The 22,690-nt window shown below is 32.4% G+C and overlaps 1 protein-coding gene and 2 long non-coding RNA genes across 14 annotated transcripts; 2 read left to right on the plus strand and 1 right to left on the minus strand.

Moving 5' to 3' along the window:
• Positions 1–35: 35 nt before the first annotated feature.
• Positions 36–9,387, plus strand: LOC121132549 (uncharacterized). 12 transcript variants are annotated; one of them, XM_040727976.2, is made up of 9 exons: positions 36–181; positions 4,561–4,845; positions 6,160–6,351; positions 6,429–6,601; positions 6,672–6,852; positions 6,908–7,077; positions 7,153–7,742; positions 7,820–7,867; positions 7,929–9,387. In XM_040727976.2, exons 2-9 carry the CDS (start codon positions 4,654–4,656, stop codon positions 8,264–8,266), a joined length of 1,884 nt encoding a protein of 627 aa, XP_040583910.1. In that variant the 5' UTR covers positions 36–181; positions 4,561–4,653; the 3' UTR covers positions 8,267–9,387. The 12 variants fall into 12 exon arrangements, with proteins under 12 accessions (XP_040583910.1, XP_040583905.1, XP_040583909.1 ...); XM_040727971.2 differs by having other exon boundaries at positions 41–181; positions 6,651–6,852; XM_040727975.2 differs by having other exon boundaries at positions 44–181; positions 6,660–6,852.
• Positions 9,388–11,443: 2,056 nt separating this feature from the next.
• LOC121132548 (uncharacterized) lies at positions 11,444–11,947 on the plus strand. The gene is made up of 3 exons (XR_011784437.1): positions 11,444–11,584; positions 11,645–11,767; positions 11,824–11,947. It is a non-coding gene; the product is annotated as an uncharacterized lncRNA (long non-coding RNA).
• A 209-nt stretch (positions 11,948–12,156) lies between these two features.
• LOC121132547 (uncharacterized) lies at positions 12,157–18,620 on the minus strand. The gene is made up of 2 exons (XR_005869356.2): positions 18,353–18,620; positions 12,157–12,415 (listed from the first exon to the last, which is right to left on the minus strand). It is a non-coding gene; the product is annotated as an uncharacterized lncRNA (long non-coding RNA).
• Positions 18,621–22,690: the final 4,070 nt, after the last annotated feature.

The raw sequence follows: 22,690 nt of genomic DNA on the forward strand, positions 1-22,690 counted from the left end.
GAACATAGGGTACAAAAGGAAGGCGCTCCTCGTCTGCGTCAACGTTGCGTAAGATTTTTTTTCTCTTCTTCATTTCATGTTGTTTCCAGTTTAAATATTCTCCTTGCCTCAGTTGGTTCGCTCCCGAAGCACATCGAGACGGAAGGAGCTGTGGGTTAACTCAAATCAGTTCAATGAAGAGGTAATCATTTTTAATTCATTCATTTAGTCTCAATTTGTACTTCAAATTTGTGAAATAGTCAATGAAATTGAAAAGCCGGGGATGATAGGGGCCATATACGCGTGCGCTCCTCTCCTCACCTCTACGCTTTTTAAAACTATGTATGTGTTTCTCAAGGAACAGCTGCTGCTGTATGGGAGTGAAATAGCCCTTGCTGCATTTTCTTCTTTTTCCCCCCCCTCTTTACTCCAGGGCCAGTCTCTTCTCTTCTTTTTTCCTACTTTATTAACCGTCAAAGGCGTCATTTAAATGGAACCGGCCTGACCCGGTTTCCTCTTGGGCAGCTAAGAGGGAGTGAGCGATTTTTACGAAGAGGAATAATGAGGGAGGAAGGGAAGAAAGGGGCGAAAACAGAGAAAGAAACGCATTATGAACTTTTCGTTATTTAATTTGCGGAGGGGTGTTGGTAGCTGCTGTAGGAGCAGCTGTATTCGAGGCCTCATCCCTAGTATTTTAGGCTCCTACCCTTCATTCCTCGCTCCTTCCTAGTCTGGGATCGTTATGGATCTCCTTCCTCATTTGTCCTCTGCTTCTATCTAAAGGTAAGGCCCCATGAGGTGCCAGTTCTTGGCTCAGTCTCTACCTCGTGTCCCGGCATCATTTCTTTGCAGCAGCAGACTTGCATAATCCACTTTGGCAAGGCTGCAATTCATTTGTACACAATGGAGGGATGGATGGATAGAGCAGTTACACTCGTTAACTTTAATCCACATCAACTGTGTTATTTAAGTTATGGGTAAATATCACGAGTCGGACCTCTTTATTAATCCATTCGTTCGTCTTCCACCTTCCTATTTAAGCAATTACTTCCAGGACTCTGATTACTCAGTAATCCATTGATCATTAAAGTAAAAGAAGACTTCAAAATATGCCAGCATTGCCCTATGAATGTATTCCAACTAAATTACTAGTTAGAATGATGAGTAACTGAATATATATATATTTAATTCCAGTAATGTGGAGCCTAATTAGGGTTTGTTTGCATTGCGTCAACTATTTCAATATTTGAGTATACATACATGATTGAAATGTTGAAGAGTCCATATTTTTATTCCTTTCTCCATAGAATATTAAAATTTTTGTAGACTTGCATAGTGATTGTGGAGAAAAAGAAAGAGAAACAGATCATGTAGAAAGAACTGCAAGCTGCGACGATATAGTTTTCTTTTGCGTTAGCTCTCTCTCTCTCTTAATTGGTAAAAACAGATAGCTAGAGCATTAAATGTACTTACAAATTGACTGAAGCTGTTGGCGTTTGACTGCATTCGCAATCCATTTATATTGAATGTAGAACGCTTTCTTTTCTTTGCTTCGATCAAGACTTCGAAAGCTCCCTCTCCATTACAGAAGAAGAAAAAGTTGTCCTCGTTCCATCCTTTTCCTGGCTTGTGTAATGTTGTATTCAAGTGGATACCCAAAAAAAGCCATCCTACGAAACCTGTTTTTTTTTCATCAGATTTATTTTGGAACATTTAGTTCTGAATTTTTGTTAGATGACTTCTGTAAAAAAAAAAATAATAATAATCAGCGTTTTGAATGGTTAAAACATTCAACTAGTTGAAATGCTCTATATTAATCATGAAATCCTGTTTATGTTATTCCTAATTACAGCAGAACCTTTACCTGATGCTTCGTCCGATATTTTGTATTACTACTCGCAATCTGCTTCGTGTAAATTAAAAGCCTTTTGCACCGTACATATATGAATGCTTGGACGCAGCGATGATCGTCTGAAGTTGACATAGGATTGCCAATATCCCTGCCTCAAATAGGTGATTGATACAAAAACAAACATCAAAATACACATAGTAGTAATAAATATTTATCACTCCGGTCTTCTTCCCATCATCTATAACATACGAAAATATTACATATAGGCTAATCATACCCCTTTTAACCTCGTTGTATCTTGAGTCAAATTTACTATGTTGATAATATTAAAATTTTATTTTTATTGACTTGTGATTCATTAAGATAGAACAAGCTCTATAGATAATAATAATATTCTTATTTTTTTCCTCTTATGATTTTGTTACTTTTGTAAATCTTTGTGTGTACACCAACAATGGACCCCGTACACAATATAGGCACCTTGTGAGACACGCCTCATCAACATATATTGCTTCATATATACATAGTTTAATTCTGAACATAATTTCCCTTCCTAACGTTATTAATAAAGACATATGACATATAAGTTCCTTGCAAATCCTATGCATCCTCCAGGATTGCTAATTTTGTCAGCTGTGACAGTATGTATTTCTATTTTTTTTTAATAGCAATTACGAGACGAAAATGAAATTTTTTGGAATGTTGCATATGAATATTTTGAACAACTCTATTCTTTTTCTGCCGAAATTAAATCTAATGAAATGTACACATCCCTTAGCTCTGTATTCTAATAATTAATATAGTATGGGTCGAGTAGCTTCACTCATAGTATATACCCATTACGTAATTGAACTTTAGTTGCTGTACCATTCAACCCGTACTTGGATGTTGCCTGTACCTTGTTATTACATAGTACTAATATTATTATCATTAAATGTTTCGTTGCGTACGCTATTTTTCCCTATGATGGTATTATACACTCCTTTAATCCCTTTGTGACGGATTTTAATTTTAAAGGATGATGAATGTGCGTGATTGATATATATATATTTATACTTTAGTATTATTTAAAAATGAGCTTACACAAGTCAGAGTACGCTTCTATCATCATCATACTTATTGACTTTTATCATTAACAACTACCTTTTGCACTCACTATGCGTAGATTATCTAAAAACAGGCTAGTGTTAGTCGTGATTATAAGCATACATGTATATATAGAAGCTTCTACTCCTCCCGAACGTCTTTATGCTTAAGAAGTGTGCGTGATATATATATATATATATTGAATGCCGAAATCGTTGCTTCTGGCCTCTAGACTCTCTTCTTCTTTGCAAAGAGAAGGCAACGCACACGCACAGTTTTATGCGTAATCGTCACTTAACTATTTTAGTCGTCCAACATCGTGCTGTAAATGTGATTGATTCACAAACTCTAGCTTTTTAAGTGGTTATTCTCTTTAGATCCTCCATCAGTTTTTCAAATAACTTTCCTTATATAGAAAGAGGATTTGTTATTTTTTTGTATTATAACTATTAAAAAAATCCTTCTGATTCTACTACTTTGATAAAGGATGCAGGCATGAAAGAAATGAATCCACTTCTTAATTTACAACACAATTAAATTGTAAGTCAACATTTTTTTTATAAAGACCCTTTTCCATCGTTTCTTCGCACATTATTGGTCTATTTTTAATCGACGCCATTTTATTTGAAAAAAGGAATACCTTGGGGTTTGTTGCCAAGTATCTTGTTAAGTATTAGGTATGTTGGAATTTAAGAAACAAGTTACGCAGGCCGGTTGCTAATAAAAAAGTATAATCAAGGTGCTTAAACTTCCATTTTTTTTTAGAGTTTTCCATAACTTACTTGATGATGTTTGAAATTCTCATTTAGACATAGATATGTATACTGGGAATACATGTACATGTTGTTAAATCCCCTATAATATGTAATAAGTCAGAACAATAATAAGAAGGAGGATTGAGTAGTGACTTATTCAACTATGTAATTCCATCATTTAAGTCTTTTATACTCAAATGCAACAGCAATAGAGAGGATAAAACTGCATTAATTAATCCCCGTCATTCTCTCTGCTAAAAAAGAGATAGAAATCGTCTATAAACGGTCGATTTTTCCCTTTTTGTAGCTTTCCTTCTTTCACACGTTTTCAAAAAGCTTTCTTCTTGCAATTTTGTGTAATTCTTTTCTTCAGGAGAGGTTTTGCATATATATACATACTTATGTAGTATGAAGTTGGGTCTCTATTTCGATTTTAAAAATGTTTGTAAAATGCTCTGGCCTTTTTATCATTTCAAAGGAATGTAATTTAACTCTACATATCAACTGTTAAAAGGGTATTATTGAATGCGTCTTTCTCGATAACTAAACGCGCGTACAGCAAACTACATATTATTAATATTAAATTCAACTATACAAAAGAAAAAGAGTGCGTTTAGGCCTCCTATCTTGTGTTGCTTGTGTTTAGTTTGTACGTTAATGAATCTCTTGGTAGTTGCAACTCTTCTTCTTTTGTTGATGTTATGCTGCATTAGAGTGGGCTCTTTTTAGAAGTATTTCTCTTGAGGTGCCACATCAGGAGCATGAGGTTTCATTTTTGCAATTAAATAATAATAATACTAAATTAAGATAAATATTTTTTTCAAGATGTTTAATTGTAGAAAATATGTTCACAAAACACTCAATGACTCATTTTTTTCTATTTTCTAGTATTTCAATGCGACCTAAAGGCTTCTAGAATTGCTTTTGAATATTTCAAAGCGCAATCATTATATTAATAAAATTGTCAACCTTAGCTTCAACATGGGTACTGCCACACAAAAGTACAGCTTGAAGTGGAATGATTTTACAGTGAACGTGGCTTCAACGTTCAGGGATCTTCATTCCAGACACGATTTTGTGGATGTGACACTCGCGTGCGCCGATGGATCTACTTTAGAAGCACATAAAGTCATACTATCATCTGTTTCAACGTATTTCAGAGATATCCTGAAGGTAAGGAAATTTGTATGCATGATGTGATGTGTTAATGATTGTGTGTGCTTTAAAAAAAAGTATATTCATATTTTGAACAATTCAATAGAACTCATAATTTAATATTGTAATAGTTATATCAATATATTTAAATAAACCTCTTTAAGGTTTTTTATTTATATATACATATATGTTTATTGGCGTACAATCAGACCTATGAGGACAACGTGAGCATTGTCCTTTGAATTTAATGATGATCACTGAATGTAACAAGGGTTGAATTAAATAAGTATAGACTTATATATATGTATATGTATAAACGTGTAATTTTTTGCCACATGTATATATATCGAAATAATAAACAAAGCCTTGTGTTAAATGTGAGACTTTGAACTTCGCAATTCATTTTAATTCTTTATTTCTTTAATGTAAGTGTTTGTACTTCCACGACGTTTCCATCAAAAGTTCATAATTGCGGTAAATTGTTGAGGGATTTGATTGTTATTTTATGCTGAATTCGATTTTTGATGCATTGCTTTTATATTTGTTAATGGTAGTTGAAATAATAATATTTGGGGTACATTGTATAAGTTTGCCCGCATGTCATACTTTTTCTTTCTATTTCGAAATCTGAGACAGCGAATAGTTGAAATTCAATGATCGCAACTTTTTAATAATAATGAAATAACTTCGTTACGCGACGAATACATTATTGGATTAGAACTTTGAAGGAGAGGGATCTCGACTTTTTTGAGATATTCGGACAATTTTGAAGGATCATGAAAGTAAATGAAAGGTATCATTATGTGAACGAGGTTGTGAGTTTGTCTCTTATGAAGTATTCTGCGCGGAGGGGGACCTGTGCTTGACGTGTGGATAAATTTATAGAATATACACAATATTTATTTGCTTCGTGTCGTCTAGATTTTAAATTTATTTAGATGATTTGTCTCCTAAAACAATGTATTAGCTTGTCTGAATACTCACTTTACATGCCATCTCAGTGTATTATGTGATTGATGAAACCTCTAGCACTTTTATAAATGTGCATTGTCTCTTGAAGGCATTATAATTTCATTTAATAAGGGGGTGATTTAATTATACTCCTACTACCTTATGATTATTACAATTATCAAATTGGAAGAAATAATTAACAAAAGAATATAAAATTAAAATCAATGTTGTATAAAGTACTAAAGCAAACTTGTTTTTCGAATTTTTATTTGTATGTTGCTATGTTGACAAAGGGTATTAGGTGAAGGATATATTCATTTACATTATGACAATCGTCTTTCTAATTATGTATTATTTATATCTTCATTCTTTATGTATTAGACGACGCCTTGTAAACATCCTATTATAATTCTAAAAGATACCGGACGCGATGAAGCCTCTGCCATGTTAGAGTTCGCTTATACCGGCGAAGTTAACGTGGCTCAAGAACTTCTACAATCCTTTCTTCACATGGCAAAATCGTTTAGAATAAAGGGACTTGATAAAGTTGAATGTCCTGTGGACCCACCACCTGTAAGTCATTTTTTTTTATTTATAAAGGTTCAAATATTTTAATTAAAAATATATATTTTTTCTTTAATTTGATTAAGAGTTGCCAGCGTATGGAAGCCCAGACACCTAGTTCCGAACATTGGGGTGGATCTGCTCCACCCACACGCTCTCATTCACCCAGTAGCATTCATAGTCAGCAAGATGTTAAACCTCCTTTTTCAGAACATTTCTTGGCCTCTGAGAAAAATGCTATTCCTCGTACGCCCCACAGGTATTTTGACATCTACAATTAGTATTCTCGTTATAATTTTTACTTAAAGAACATTTAGTCCTCCCCCTAGTTTACCGAGTAGTCGACCTTCAACGAGGGAACCGTCGCCGATTCCATCATCTCACCCCAGCAATACGATCGCTCCTCCTCCAGCTGGATTGAACCCAAGAACTCCTCCACCTAAACGTTGGAAGCGATCATTTGATTTAACTCACATGAACATTAAAAAAGAATCTTCAGAACCTTCAGTGGTAGTATTGAAGGGTTTTGGTGAAGTTTGATAAATCTATATTGAAATTGTTTTAGGTTCCTGAAAATTATTCTCGCGATCGAAATGGTTGTGACTATGAGCCAGCTAAGAGATTTTGTGAATCTGTCAGTCGAGGAAATGGCGAAGTTGTTGGCCAGAGGTTAATACCTTATCCTCATTCCATGCCAACTAGTCCAACTATGTTTGAAAGAGGAAATGAGATAAGGTTTGATCCCTGATTTTGGAGCTACATTTGTGAACGTTTATATACAATTTAATCTCTTCTATTTCCACTCATTAGGTTAGCTGGTTTAATCAGACATCACTTAGCTAATGATGTACCAAGATCAGTTGCTAATGGAATAGCTGTAGCAACTAAGCCTGCAACTCATCACCACCCATCCCATCATCATCATCATCACCATCATCCGAATCAACTCCAACAACCCCCGCCACCGCCCCAGCAACAACAACAACATCCTCCTCCTCCACAACAACTTCAACAACATAGTTTACAATCACAAAATCCTCACCAAAACAACACTCAACCTGCAAGCAATGTCTCTGAATCTTATGATCCTTTGGATTACAGATGTTACAATGGAAAAAATAGTAATTCAGATAACGTGGGAAGTTCCACATCTAGTACACCTTCCTCGTCTACTAGCAATAATTATACTCCATTGGGTAATGGCTTTACAAACGGTACTACTACTACTACAAATGGAGTTGTTCGTCAAAATGGAGATGCTGACGAGAGAGAAGGCACGACCTTCCGTATGGTCTTTCGCCCGGAGTCCGCTCCTACGGTTTTAGATATGAGCCCGGAACGTACATTATCCAGGTCTCCTTCTGCTAGAAATATGGATCTCAACGAATCTAACCTAAGGGGTATTTATTATTAATATTACTATTTCCTTAAAAACCAGCTTTTCATTTATTTAATTACTGATGTGCTACTTTTCTAGATGACGATACTCGCAACCATCTTAGCCATAGTGGAGATGAATTAAGTGGTATGTAAATAAGCATTTGACGAGTGATTTTAGTTTAATAAGAAAGCTAAATTTGTTTTAGATGGGATCAGTAAGGCTTTCTCTATATCGTCAGATGGCCTAGGGCGTTATTCATGCGATGAGTGTGGCAAGATATTTAAACATCCTGGATCCTTGCAACACCACCGTCATATTCATCGTGGGACGCATCGCTGCCCATCTTGTGGAAAGGCCTTTAGTAGAAGATGGGATATGGAGAGGCATCTAAATAAAAGCAAGTATGGTTGTCCTGCAAATAGATTCTCAACTGGCTCCTCTTCTTCCGTGGGAGAGTCTTCTCCACAGCATCACATTGTTGAAGTACTTTCACCAGCCCCATCCACAGTTGTATCCGCCTCTTCTAATAATACAACAGCCTGATTTAAGAAGCCTCAATGGTCACGCTCATGAAATTGGATATGCAAAGAAAAAAGAAGTTTTTCTGAAAAGATACTTTGATTTCTATTATTTTAAACTTTAAATAGGTCCATATTCATTGTGTGATTGTGTATGTACTCATAGAAAATCTTTTGGAAAAGTATTTAGTACAAATGTTAAGCTTTCCGATTTCCCCTTGTGACTAGTGAGGTACTCATTTTTCATTCGAATAATCTGTATCTTAAATGACAGATATACACTTATGTATGCCTTGTATTTCAGTATGATTGGAGAGATAAAAACAGATTCGCTGTTTTGATGTGATCACTTTTTAGAATTTATTTTTTTAGCGAATCTGTTATTCACTGTGCCAGACAAAGATAAAATCTAGACATTAAAAAAAAATAATAAATAGGTATTTAATGAAAAAATTACGCTAACTTTTCTGTCAGTTTATGAAAAAGTACATATGTAATTACAATTCCTCCCACCCTTACACTGATGTTATAAGTCCCACTTTTTTGGTTATTTTAAATGAAAATAATTGTGATGGTTTAATTTGTGATAATGTTATATTTTATAGTTGAAAAAGCCAAAATTTTCTGGGAGTTATTTTTGGGGGACTTGGAATTATTTCTTTAGTTTTATGTGTTTTTTTCGGGTTTTCTGAGGCGACAATTGCTTTGTAAATATTGATAGCATTAAATAATAGAAGATAATTATATTTTTTTCGCTCTTATTTCGTCAAATTACCTTCACTTGTTGTGTCCTCCTCAACATTGTAATCATTCTGCATTATATTATAATTTTCATGAATAGTAGAAATCTTTCTAAATAGTTATATTACGGGAAATCCTATTTTTTTTTTTTTTTTCATTTTTTTTTTTATAGAAAAATAATTAACAATATAAATACTTTGTAGTCGCATCATCTTTTTCTTTTTTTTTTTCTTCCTTTATCTTAGATAAATTTCGTCAAATACTTATTTTCGTAGTTTTTAACCATTTATTCTAGCAAAATTCAACCTGTACCAAATAATAATATATTATTTTTTTTTTCTGAAAATAATTATACATTAGCTATTTAAAAATGTTCTGAATAAATTCCCTAATTATTCCTTCTGATCCTTTAGTAATTTTTCCACCTTTGGTGTTTCCTCATGTTTTCTTATCTCTTGCTCACACAATAAGTCATATGTCATATACTGAAAGGTTGTAAATCGTAAGCATTTTCGTTATGTAGAGAAAGAAACAAAAATGAATAATTTGAAGAATGTTTCAGCGGCTTAGCTGTCATGACGTTGCATTAAATTAGATTGAAGGAGGAAATTAATCAACAAAAGTCCCACTCCATATCAACCAAGGACAAAGCAGGAGATAATTCGTTTTCGATCCTCAATTCTACAAGGACTTAATCTCCTCACCTTACTCTCCAGTCAGCTTAATACTTTATTTTTTTTTTTTGCTCTGCAAGAATGAAAGAGAAATCAAGGGTGTGAAAGTTGACAAAATCTTCTTAACCATTCATTTTTATTAAAAATTATGCTTTTAATTGGCAAAATATTCGTCCCCTTATTAATTGTTTATCCCTATTTTGAACATTCAAACGTATTAGCGAGCAAGGAGCACTATAATCGTTTTTCAAAGTTGCCAGCATTTACTTGCCTTTTTGATTTACACTAAAGAGGATTTTAGGACAGTTTTCACATCCCATAGAATAATGATAACGGCTTTAGAAAAGAAAACAAAAAAACCCTTCAGATTGTCAACAAAAAAAAACAAAAAACATGCGCGCTAAAAAATGCTTAGGATTTACAACTCTTAATTATACTCCATACATATTATTCCCATTCACTTTTTATTGGAGGGGATCTAGATGTACGGTTGCTTCGTCCCATAGTTTGTAATTATTTGGAGTTGATACGTACATTTAAACAAAAGAAGAAAAATATTATTTACAAATTATGGCAATAAAATAAATAAGATTGTATAATTAATTTTTCTTATCGGCTAACCCAAACCCATATTCTGTGTTTCTATCAATATTTGAATACCTTCCCTTGAACAAATCAAAGTTCATACCTTTCAAAAATATATTATAAATATGCTAATTCCATATACTGTTGTTCATTTGATGCATAGAAAAAAAGATTGGCTTTTTATAAGTAGTGATGTAAGTCATTAGAATTTTGTGCCATAGAGTGATGATGTTAAGTAGAAGTTGACGCCACCATAGTTGACCAAAATATTCAGTTAATAGTTACTATAATTGTAAATATATTATATAAATTGTTGTTAGCAACATAGAGGGCGCTTCAAATATTTGATGTTCGATCCTCACTGGAGTTTACATTAGATCAGTTGATTATACTTTACTTTAAAGAACTCTTCCTTTTTTATAGAAGTATTGGATGATTCCATACAAGATCTGGAGGGATTGATGTATAAATAACTATATTTTCCATTGTTTTGGTCAACTAACTTTCGACTTAAAAAATTCCCTTGCTTTTGCTCAGCTTAAGCACTTTATAAGAAATTGGAGAAAAAGTAATTTCGCACCTTAAGCTTTATTTCAATGCTTTATAAGAAGGGTTACAATCATCCAATTTAAGGCAAGTATCCTCCGTTCGGTTTTATAACTTGTTGCCAGCGAGAATTCAACTCTATAATGCCTGTCTCATAGAAGCCCTTGACCTTTTTGGCAAAAAACTCTGACAACTAATTTTCACAGACCTCTATTGAGGCTTAATTTGTACACCCAATCAGATTGACCATAGATAAGAGCAGGTGGTAGGCCTTGACTGTAGCGTGGGTGCATAAGACAATCAACATTCAGAACACTGATCAACATCAAATCCGAGAGTTGACCAAACATAAATAGGGAATTTTAATGTTTGTAAGTTAATGCAGTGTTGTAATGAAATCAAGTTTGAGTCATCTGTTGACTGTAGTACTTTTACTTTATTACTTATTATTATTCTAGAAGTTCTAAATGTGAAACAATAACAAACAAATCAATGAAGAAAAAATAATAAATGAATTGAATTTGAGGACTGCAGTCAAGAGCTGTCTCAATTGGATCTCCAGTCTTTCTCTCTAGTAGTCCTTGGGTATTGTCATACTTTTGTTGGTAGACAGTCAATTCTACCCAACTCAGGGACTATTATTCAATAATAGTTGAGGGAAATGTTAACAGCTCAACAAGAATTGATTTACTTATAACTAATCAACGTTCAGAACACAAACAATCAATAAAAATAAGTTTAAAACCCGACAGCTAACAATCAATACAGGGTTCATTTTTATTCTGGGATAACTAAAGGTAAGGTTTGGATTTCTGTAAAGAAAATACACTAATGTTATGTTGCGTGTTATTTAATAGGTTGCCGTCGTGTTAACTTCTCCCTCTGAAGTAAGCAGTATTGTCTATCTTTGCTCTAAAATTCGTAATAAAATAAATATAACCGGATTGGAATATAATTATTATATTTTCTCTGCAAAAATGGTATTTTATATATTTTGTAGCAGTAATTAATTTTCTCCCCCAAAATCATTTAACAGACAGCAGATAGTAACAAGGTCCTTAATTCATCAGTACCATAAGTCTTGCTCCTGCTTTCTCCATACGCTCTTACAAAAAGTACATCCCTAACTATTATAGGTTAAAAAATATATGAGTCATGACTTATGACTACTATTTTCCCAAACATTCTTCAAATTTTTAGGATGACCGCGTTAATTTTTGGTTTCTTTTTGTCAACATACCAGCATAACACAACATATTATTTGAGTCTATGGTCAGGGATAACCCTGTGATGTAGGTTGTTACATCATACGTGATAAATAGAAATACATCATCAATCAAACGAGTACAAAAAATAAAAACACTAATGATCTCATTAAGCCGTAAGGTATTTTTTTAAATTAATGTTTTGAATATTTAAATGATTTAAACATATAACCACACTTAACTGAAAAAATATCAGATACTAAAATAAAAATAATATTTTACAGATACACGTAATGCAAGGAGTTTTTTAAATTCTTCTTTTCCCAAGTCTTGTCTTCCAAAGGAAGTGCTCTCCTCCAACCGTGCGGCGAGTGGATCGGTCAAGCTTCCATTCTCCTGGGATTGTGGCTGATTCTTGAAGAACTGCAAATAGTTAATAAGTGGTTAATAACAAAATCACTCATCATATTTTTATTTAATGTAATTGAACGAATACTGTTTTCACATGACGTCAGCATTGTTAATGTCAGCCATTTTCCGAGATACAACAACCAAGTTTTCTAACAATGAAACCCCTATTTTCATTGATACTAGAGTAGGTTTGCCAGGCCAGGCCAGTTTAGGACATTAAGAAATTAAAATTTATTCTGAGCTCATCTGCTTCATTTAAAATAAAAAATAAAAACCTTAAAATGTTAAAGAACTATTCTCGCTGCTTGCTGGTAAGTATTTTTTTGGTAAGTGAGAAGAACGTTTTCACTTTACGGGTTTAAGATACTTTTAAAAAATGATCCACATCTACTTTTATTCCACACTATGAATATCACATGTAATTTGCATTTACCATTAAATTCTATCAGATAATTTTACTAATCTATTTTAAATCACAATTCCCCTTATTATTTAATCTAATTTTATTCATATTATTTCATATAATTCTACCACATTATATCATTTCATTTAATCATATTGTTTTTTATACTTTGTCATAAGTCGACAATATTTGGCTTTTTTATAGCCACAAGTCAAAACCAAACGAATAAAGATATACTATAAGGGTTTAGAGGGAAAAAATATTCATGATGAATTGTTGTTGGCTTAACTTTTGTATTATGGTAAAAAAATCCTTATTCTCTTTTCCTTTTCCCTAAATCTAAATGTATGCAAACCAACATGTGGCGAGAATAATTCTAAGAATTTTACAATCTTTATTTTTGTTTTTATATGAAATAGTCGTTTGTCAGTCAAAAAATTCGTTTTTTAGAAAGAAAAAAAAACTATTTTAAGGGCGCCATGCCCTTGAAGGCCAATATAATTGTTATCAGAATCATCTGGTGCGTGAACAAAACATCAACCGTCAAAACATCAACCAAAAGAACGTCGACCGACAAAACATCGAATGGACAAAAAGGTCGAATAGACTAAACGTCAAATAGACAAAACGTCGACTGACTGCTAATTAGTTATAAAAGAAGGCCCTTTCCATTAATTTCCAAGACTAAACAATTTGAGGGAGATTTGATAAGGAATATATATTTTTTTTGCATAGCAACACTTTTACATGTCATTTTTATCTATTTCCATTTATTTATAATGAATATTTAAGGATATAATGTTCATATCAGAAGCTGTTGTTTGATTACGATCCGAATAATGTATATTAGTGATAGTGGGCTTGGGTTTTTTGACCCGGCTCTGTAACTATAACCAGTGTTGTGTCAGTCATTATTTAGAAACTAGAGCCACGGACCAGTTTGGGTCCATTCAATCCCACTTGTCAGTCCTTAAAGAAGGTAAAATCGATCCTTCGTGACGTATTTGAGTTTTTTTTTTGATTTTTTCATTATTCGGTTTTGTAATAAAATAAATAAAATTATATTACTAAGTGACAATATAATATGAAATTTCGTGGGGTTAGTGCAAAAGTGACGTAACTGACCATTTTCTCAATCTCAGATATGTTCATTAGAAGTTTGTTTAATGTATATTGAATCAATTTTGACACTTGTTTTTTTTTTTTTTTTCAATAAATAATGTCCCGTCACAAATACCCAAAATGCTAATTGGTTTAATTAAAATAGGTTTGTAAATAAATGTTTTTTGGTCTTTTGGTGTGCCTTGAGCACAACATTTTTGGGAACCAGTATGTTGAGGGACATGTATTTACGTGGATTCATGTAATATCATCCAGTCAAGTCTGATAACACCATGCAAAAAAAAAATTTGCGCGCAGGCTCAAACCCACATTTATTATTGTAGACCACGAAAATGACAATTAAAACTGTAAGCCTCTACAGGTTTGGCCTTTAAAGCATTTTTTTTTAATCAAGTCTATAACTACGATTCAATACCATATTTTTAGATGAAAGAACTTTATAAATGAAAATAGAAGTAAGTAAATAATTGATACAAACATTTAGGATTTGAAAAATGAATTATTTATTACTTTATCTTGATTACAATGAATAAAAATGTATATAACCACTAAAAATTTGAGTAAAATGAAGGACCTTGTTTAGAAGCAATTATTTTATTTTTTCTTCAAGTGTTTTATATCTTAGCTGAAGTTATAGAATATAAGCTTACATTTCAATTTACAAAAAATTGCTTTTAAAAAAGGTGGATTTTGATTAATTTTTGGTCAATTTAGTTTTTAGTATTTAATAAGGAATTTTCATAAAAGAAGCTGGATAGGTTGCGTTGAATACTTGATAATCGAGCAAATCTATAATAGAATTGTGGGTTAAAAATACACAGCTCTAGCTAACCCACATATTCCACTAGCTAAACGACAACCCTCACATCACTAATATACAATGAATATTGGAGGAAGAATTTTACTATTTTATTAGAGCTTCCAAAATGATTTGTGTCGTATCCTTTTGGATTCTCTAATATTGAGCTGATTTTTATTAGAATAATGGGTTGAAAATGCACAGTCCTAACCAATCCGCGGATCCTGCTGGCTAAACAGCAACTCTCGCATCACTAATGTATATGCTGTGTGCATGTTGCAATTTATGTACAAGTTGCAACTTGTACATAAATTGTACAGGTATAATTTCCTTCGTCTTAAAATGCATAATTTAATTGGTAAGTCTAATTGCCAACTACTAGTCGATCTTATCATTTATTTTTGTTCCATTCAGATTACATGATAATTATGTATTTATATATATTTTAGTCATTTGCTTTAAAATAGTAATAAGTGAGACCATTAATATGTCTGTGATCCAAGATGGAATATTAAATTATTGATTCATTATCATCCCAAGTACTGTAAATCGTTCTTTCAAAATGAATCAACTCATTTTTTGGTTGCATCTTTTACATTTGAAGGGGGGAACGCAGAAAGTGAGCTGGAAGGGCTTTAGCCCCCTATCAAATTATGAATTTTTACTTTTTAATAGAATTTTTGGCGAAAAATTTATTTTCTTTAAAAAGGAGGTCGTACGGCCAAAATATGCTGCAGTGAAAAAATATATATATATTTGAATATTTTTTTCAAAAAAAAAGTCATTTTTAGAAAATAACTATGGATTTTTGAAATTTCATTATTGATTTTTTTTTCCATAAAAAATCTATGTATAACTCTGAATTTTTTAAAAATTTTTTACAAAAAATTAATTATCGTAATTTTTTTCCAAAAATTGGATTTTTTTGTGAATAGCTGTGGATTTTTTTTTCAAAAAAACCAAGCTTTCCCCCCCCCCCCAAAAAAAAAATATAAATATACATAAATAATCCTGTTGACACCCCTGAATTTGCTTATACAAGTTACAAATGGTACAGAACACGTATAATTAATATCGAAAGAAGAATTGTGCTCTGGTAGGAGCACAATTCTTTCTTCGATATTAATATTAAAGGTTTCAAAATAATATGTGTCGTATCCATTTATACATTAGCTTTGTGCTTAATCATTGATCAACATTGAATCATCAATAAAATAAAAGGTGTTGACGTCATTGCAGTTTATGAAAAAAAGATAATTAGTTAATTGAACAGTTCTTATCTATGTACTGTACTTAGTATGTAAGTAATAGTGTTGGTTTCGGTCTGGAAAACCTAGACCGGTTCGAGACCTTAATTATTTTAACTAATTTGGTCCAAATCAATGTTGTTATTACAAGGCTGTTGACAATGATTTTCAGTTTCCCCATAACATTTACTAGCATATTGGATGACCATTTTGTCAAAAGATGTGGATTTTTGACAAAAATTTCTAAAAAATTTAATATTTGAAATTTTTTCCAAAAAACTTATGTTTTAAATTGTTTTCAAAATATTTTATTTTTTGTTAACAGTTGCCGATTTTTTAAACTTTTATCCAAAAGATTTTTTTTTTGGTAAGTGCTTTTCACACAAATGCACCGAATGACGTCACTATAATGAGAAAGAGAATGATTTAGTTACTTAATAAATTTAGCGTGTTTGCCCAAGGATTCTATTTTCGCCTAAACTTGTTCTATTAATATTAGTACAAATATTACCGTCTAGATTGGTCCCCTTGTAATATCTTAATATATATTTTTAGTAAAAGAAATTAGGCCTTTGTAATTTTCAATCTCTGGTCTAAATTTCGGTCCAGGCCGAAATATTGGTCCAGATCGGTATAGAAAAATTCACGTAAGACCGAACAGACGAAATAATTCGGTCATCAACTGAGTCTCAATACGAGTAAGTATATAAATTACTTTGATAAACTCCAATCTTTCAAGAAAAAAAAGGACTTACTCAGGTCAAAATTATTTATTTAAAAAAGAAACACACAAATTTTGCAAATGTAAATAAAGAAAATGAACCGCACACATTTACATTCGCTCAGGTTCATAAAAAAGATAAAATATTATTCTTTAAAAAACATGAAAAAAAAAAATGAATCAAATTACTATCTGATATTGATGTGTCGTTCGCCAACGTTACGGCTCTATGACCCGGCTCTTTAAAGTGAACAACAGGAGCCGCCTCCCCACCAATCAGGAAAAGTATGAGAGCGTCCTCAAGGGGAGGGGGCTTGGTTTTTTGTGAAAAAAAAAAATCAAAAGTTAAATTTCAAACATTATATTTTTTGGGAAAAAATTTCAAAAATCCACAGCTGTATACAAAAAATTATTTTTGTTGGATATTTGGATATGGGGAGACTACAGCCCTTCAGCCTAGCCCCTGTGCGGACGCCTCGGTAATTGTAATATATCTATAAAGTGAGCCAACCCGTAAGAGCCAGTTCTCTACAAAGAGCTAAATATTGCAAAAATTATGCTGTAAAATGTTCTGGAAATTGATGTCCAAAATGCATCAATGTGTTGCATTTCTTCTTAAAAATTGAAAATTGACATTTGATGAAAAAAAGGAAAAAATGAAAATTACTCAAGAAAATCAAATATGTTAGTCAAATTTATATGCAAACGAATTTCCAGAACAAATTCTACATCCTTTATTTTATCTACAAATCCAATATAGCCATTGTCTTCTCGTATTTTTTTTTGGAAAATAGAAAGTTTTAAAATGACCTATTTACATAAATAATCCAAAATGGTGTGTGTTTTAAATACCTAAGATATGTAGGTTAATAGAAATACAAGGTTATACCGTAAGGCGTGGTCGACTGATGTTTTACTTCCACTACACTTATTAAAAGTGACGTCATAGTCTCTGATTGGTTGAGTGTTTTGTCAAAATTGGTTTTTTTTTGTCCAGCAGTCGGTACGATACATCAAATTGAAAATTCTAGCAATACTGACATCATATACTATGATTGGTTGCATGTTTTTTCAAAATCTACCTTTCTTGCCAAGCAGTCGGTACGATACACCAAATTGAAATTGTTCACACCCTGTATTTCTATTAACCTTGCTAGAAAAATCCAGTTATGATCCAATTTTCATTTGAAAAATAGCAGTTTCCTTTATCCAGATTGGACTGTAATTATGAGACATCAAAAATGTCGATAAAATAATGGGAATTGTCAAGTTGGACTTGTATGTGAGCCTTATTCCATTACCCAAGATCTAAAGATTAGCCAAAAAAAAACAATTTGGAACCATTTAAATCAGATAATCTTAACTATGTTTATTTTATTATCAAAATAAAGCGAAAAAACGCTCAGAACTTTTTACTTCACAGATTACATTTCATATTGTACACAGGCGATAAGTTGTAATCCCCTTAAAAATACCCTAAAACTCGCCCAAACAACGTCAGGTAACCCTTAGTTAGTACAATATAAATGAAATTAACGCATAAAAATAATTTTTGAATATTAAGATTTTGATCATAAAATTTTATTTTTTTAAAAAGTCACCAAATATCAGAGTCAGAAAATTTGAAAAGAATACAAATCCTACTACTCGTACTTACCTCTTCGTCGCCGTATAAAGCGCTTCATCACTTCATCTTTTGAAGCATCATTCAAACCTTTATTTATCAACAACTTTGATCCAAAATAATTTGCAGCATCCAATCTTCCATCACAATTCAAGGCTCCGTTTCCATTGATCCGTGAGAGACAACAGACGATGAACAAGAAGTAAAGGGTTATTGATTTATTTGTAAATAATAAAAACATGCTATCCCTTTTCAATTCGAATCCCTACAATGAAATGATGAGCTAATTCAGTCAACCCTTATTATTTATATGTGATTAAAATAAGTATTTATATCTAGGATTACATCGTTGAAATGGAATATATATTTTTTTAATAATGAGCTCTTGATTAATCAAATTTCTTTCGAATTCATATTTCATCTAATTAAAGATTAAAATACTAGTAGAGAGTACCCTTTTTTTTCTCAATTGGAGCTTAATTTTTGATTTTTTTAACTCTGTGTTTCTCCAAAATTCGTATACAATCACAGATCAAGTATCATTATATATAAATAATACGTATATTAATTGTATATATTCAATGGGTCTTTATCGATTGATTGTTCAATTATCCTTTTTATTTTCATATCCTATGTTATTCTCTGGCTTTCCTAGATCATTATTATGTAGTGATGAACTGGCCTAAATAAACAATAAAGACTGCACTTCTATCTGCCCATTTTTCCTTATAAAAATCGAGTGTTTTTTGTCATCTATCCCCTTTGTTTATTTTGGTTAATAATCTGAAAAGGACATTTTTTTATCCTGAGGTGTTGTCATTATTATTTAAGTCCTGAGTAGTGATCTTCTTTTTTTATTACATTCAAAACCTGATTGATCATTCGTATGTGCTCATAAAAGATATGGAGTATCCGTGAGGATTAGTTGCTGAGTTTTAATTCTTAGTCCTTGTTGGACTAGGAGTAGAATTGAGCATCATCATCGGACTCATTCTTGCCAATGTCCGTGTTCTTTTCCTTCTCCCCTCTGGTCACAGCTGCTGTAGCTGATCCAATGAAACGTGAGGGTAGCTTAGCGTATCTCCTTCAAAACATTCTTCAAATTTTCTGGGTTACGATGTTGATTTTTTCTGACATGCCTAAAATAAATGTGATTTTCATCAAAAGTTTTCTTCTATATTATTAAATCAAAGTTTGTAGGTTCCTTGACGCCTCATAAAATCGAGAAAAGGCAGGCTCTTGCTCGACTATTAATATTAATTATTTAATAAAAATGATGGCTTTTAGATGGCAATTTAAAATTTGAGGCTTTTCGAAGGAGGGATTCAAACAGGAAATGGGACAGGTACACTTTTGGGGAAATTGCTAAATTATCCGTTTCATGGGTAATAAAATTATATGATAGTGATACTATAAGAATAAGTATTTTTTCTTATAGTATCCATGTATTTATAGCTGCTCTTGAGGAAATGCAGATGAGTCAAGGAAACGTGACATTGATTACCCGCACAAAAAGTGATCATGGTGATGGGTTTAAGAATTATTTGAGGTTGATTTCTTCAAAAATGTTTGATTTATTTCCATAAAATTATAAATAACATGAAAAATGAAAACAGGACAAAAATAATGAATTAGGATAAAAACAAAAAAAAAAAAACATATCCAATTATTTTAACAATTTTGGTATTCTAGATTGGTTTATAATTTGTCAATTATACGAAAGTTATCTATATTATATTTGAATCTTTTCCCCAAAGTTGATTAAGATACAGGGTGGTACAGATTAATTGGGGAAATTGACAGCCCTGGAGTGACATTGTGTGAATCCAGCATTGTCGTTGTACTAGTAATATACTTCTTCAGGGCCATTCACATATGAATGATACTTGGCACAGGCCTCATGCTCGACCCTTCCGTACAGATAAAGATCGTATAGGTTCATGTCTGGAATGTTTGCAACCGAAAATTCGGGCTCCAAAAGTAAGGACATTTTGTGGCTAAGACATCCTTCACTTTTTTAGCTCTGTGGGTCCGTACACTGTCCTGTTGGAAGCTGTAATGTCTTGTTTTGGCTACTCCTTTCATCCAGGGAATGGAAATTGAAACTGTAAAACCGGAACCAGTACAATAGCAAAGCAGAATCTACATGAGGTTATCTGCTCCTGCCAAATCGTTAGACGCTGTGGCTGAGATTATCAAGAAAGGCGGATCTCATTATAAATAATTGAATGCCATTAAATGCAGTATTTTAAATAGTACAAATTTTATGGTTCTACCATATTTAGTAGGTAGGTTATAGGCCTTCAAAGATTTGAACAATTTATCTGGATCACGCTGTACAATGCATTGATTAAGATATTTTGAGAAAACGTTATTATCCGTCAATTATTATTTTATATGTAACAATCAACGTAGATTTCAGTCTTGTTGCCCATATTAAGGACTGTCACATGTTTTTATTGTATTATCCCTAAACTTTTCCTGTATAATTTTTTGCATTGAATGTCAACTTGACAAGATGTCTGAGTAATAGAATAGCTTGTGTCTTTTATTCGTGTTTATTTAGGTAATGTATGTAAATATGTCCTGATGCGTGTTCTAAATGTTAACTGATTGAAGTAGAATTAGCTTCTTTTGAGCTGTGAACATTTCCCAACAATAATTGAATAGTATTGTCATAGTTGGAAATAATTGGCTGACTACCGACCGATTTGGGTCTTTTTTCTTTTTCCTTTATGAAGAAAGGTTGTGTGATACAATAAATTTTGCAAAATATTTACAATAGAGCGTCCTTTTATAATGAATTATACTTTATTATCCTACCTGCCAAAAATGTTTCCAAATAACCACATTGACTTCTCTCAGCACCTACTTTGAACGACTCATCATTCAAAAATAACCATAGAGTTCCTTAATTCAATTAGTAATATGACTTTTACATTCAGCAAAAGGTGCTTGAAATATAGAAAACTATCCGCAATACTCGAAGAACTGCTAAGTATTTTTATGACGAAGTTGGAGTTTGCTTCTTCGGTCAATGTAGAAAGAAAACAACTGATCACATTTTGTGGGAGTGTGTGAATATTTATAGAAAACTCATGGGGTGTTATCGAAATGATTGAAAGCTTTTTCCATCAACAACATACCAATAAATAATGTTTCGAATAATGAATTTATAAGGCATATAAGAATAGTTGTAAAAATTATGACCTACCGGCATCCTTAAAAAAAAGAAACCGAACATAAACTTGGGTATCCTGATGAAAGGTATCTCTGAGGATTTGTTGTGGAGTTATAAGTTTAAGCCCTTGTTGAGCTCGGAGTACAATTGAGGATCGACATCTGAGTCATTTCTGCCTATATTCTTGCTAGATACAGAGTGGGACTTGTGTTTATTTCCTTTATCTCACAGCTGATTGTAACTGATTTAAGAAAACGTTATGAGAGCCAACCTTTTCTCCTCCGAAACATTCTTCAAATTGTTATAGTGACCACATATATTGGTAATCTGAGTAATGAATATCTTTTTTCCTTAGAAGTTGTCATTATTAGTTAATTCCTGAGTAGTGAACTTATATTGAGCCTCTGATTGAACATTCACGTGTACCCATAAAAGACGGAGCGTAACCCTGAGGATTTGGTGCAGAACTATAATTATAAGTTCTGGTTAAACTCAGGGTAGAATGGAGATCGACATCCGAATAATTCTTGCCTATTGTTATGTATTTATTTTATCTGTTGAACCTGTAGTTCTTCACCCTTTCCTCTTCTTCGGTCCTATCGTGTTTATATTATATATTGAAATGTGTTTTACTATATATATGTGTGTATGTATGTACATGAGTTTCTACCAATATAAACCCTGGCATCATTGTACATCAGGGGTGGGCAAACTTTTTGTACTGAGGACCGCATTTGAAAAAATGTTGTAACCGAGGGCCAAACACTCTCATTACAAAGTAGGAAAATTTACCCGTTGTGTAAATAAACACATATTCATATTAAACACAATTTTGGTCTTTCAGACTCAGGTACGTATAATGCTTTGCGTTAAAAAAATATATCTCAATCACAAGAGTTAATGAGACTTGTGCAACTGTTCACAGTTTTTCACAATCTTTTGCAAGTTGGGAGCAAGTTTGCTGGTAGATATTTTCATAACATCATGCAAGTTGGTCTCTGTCAGAAAGACCTGATCTTCGACTTGTTTATCTTTAAAAAAGAAAATGCTTGTTTGCAAATGTATGTGGATCTAAAGAGTGTCAAAAACTTAACAGCAAAGTTTTTAAAGTTTGGAAACAAATTTTCAGACAATGGCTTGTAAAAGTGAGGCAGTGAATCTGACTTCTTAAACTTCTCTTTCAAGTCATT

The sequence above is a fragment of the Lepeophtheirus salmonis genome, chromosome 2, assembly GCF_016086655.4.
Source record: "Lepeophtheirus salmonis chromosome 2, UVic_Lsal_1.4, whole genome shotgun sequence".
In the NCBI taxonomy this organism is placed as follows: domain Eukaryota; kingdom Metazoa; phylum Arthropoda; class Copepoda; order Siphonostomatoida; family Caligidae; genus Lepeophtheirus; species Lepeophtheirus salmonis.

What these genes read in the sequence shown, in the direction of transcription:
- LOC121132549 (XM_040727971.2), top strand. Translation starts at nt 4,654, where the DNA reads ATGGGTACTGCCACACAAAAGTACAGCTTGAAGTGGAATGATTTTACA. An exon ending in GAAAGAGGAAATGAGATAAG is followed by an intron (nt 7,078 to 7,152) that starts GTTTGATCCCTG and finishes TCCACTCATTAG; the next exon opens with GTTAGCTGGTTTAATCAGAC. An exon ending in CAACGAATCTAACCTAAGGG is followed by an intron (nt 7,743 to 7,819) that starts GTATTTATTATT and finishes CTACTTTTCTAG; the next exon opens with ATGACGATACTCGCAACCAT.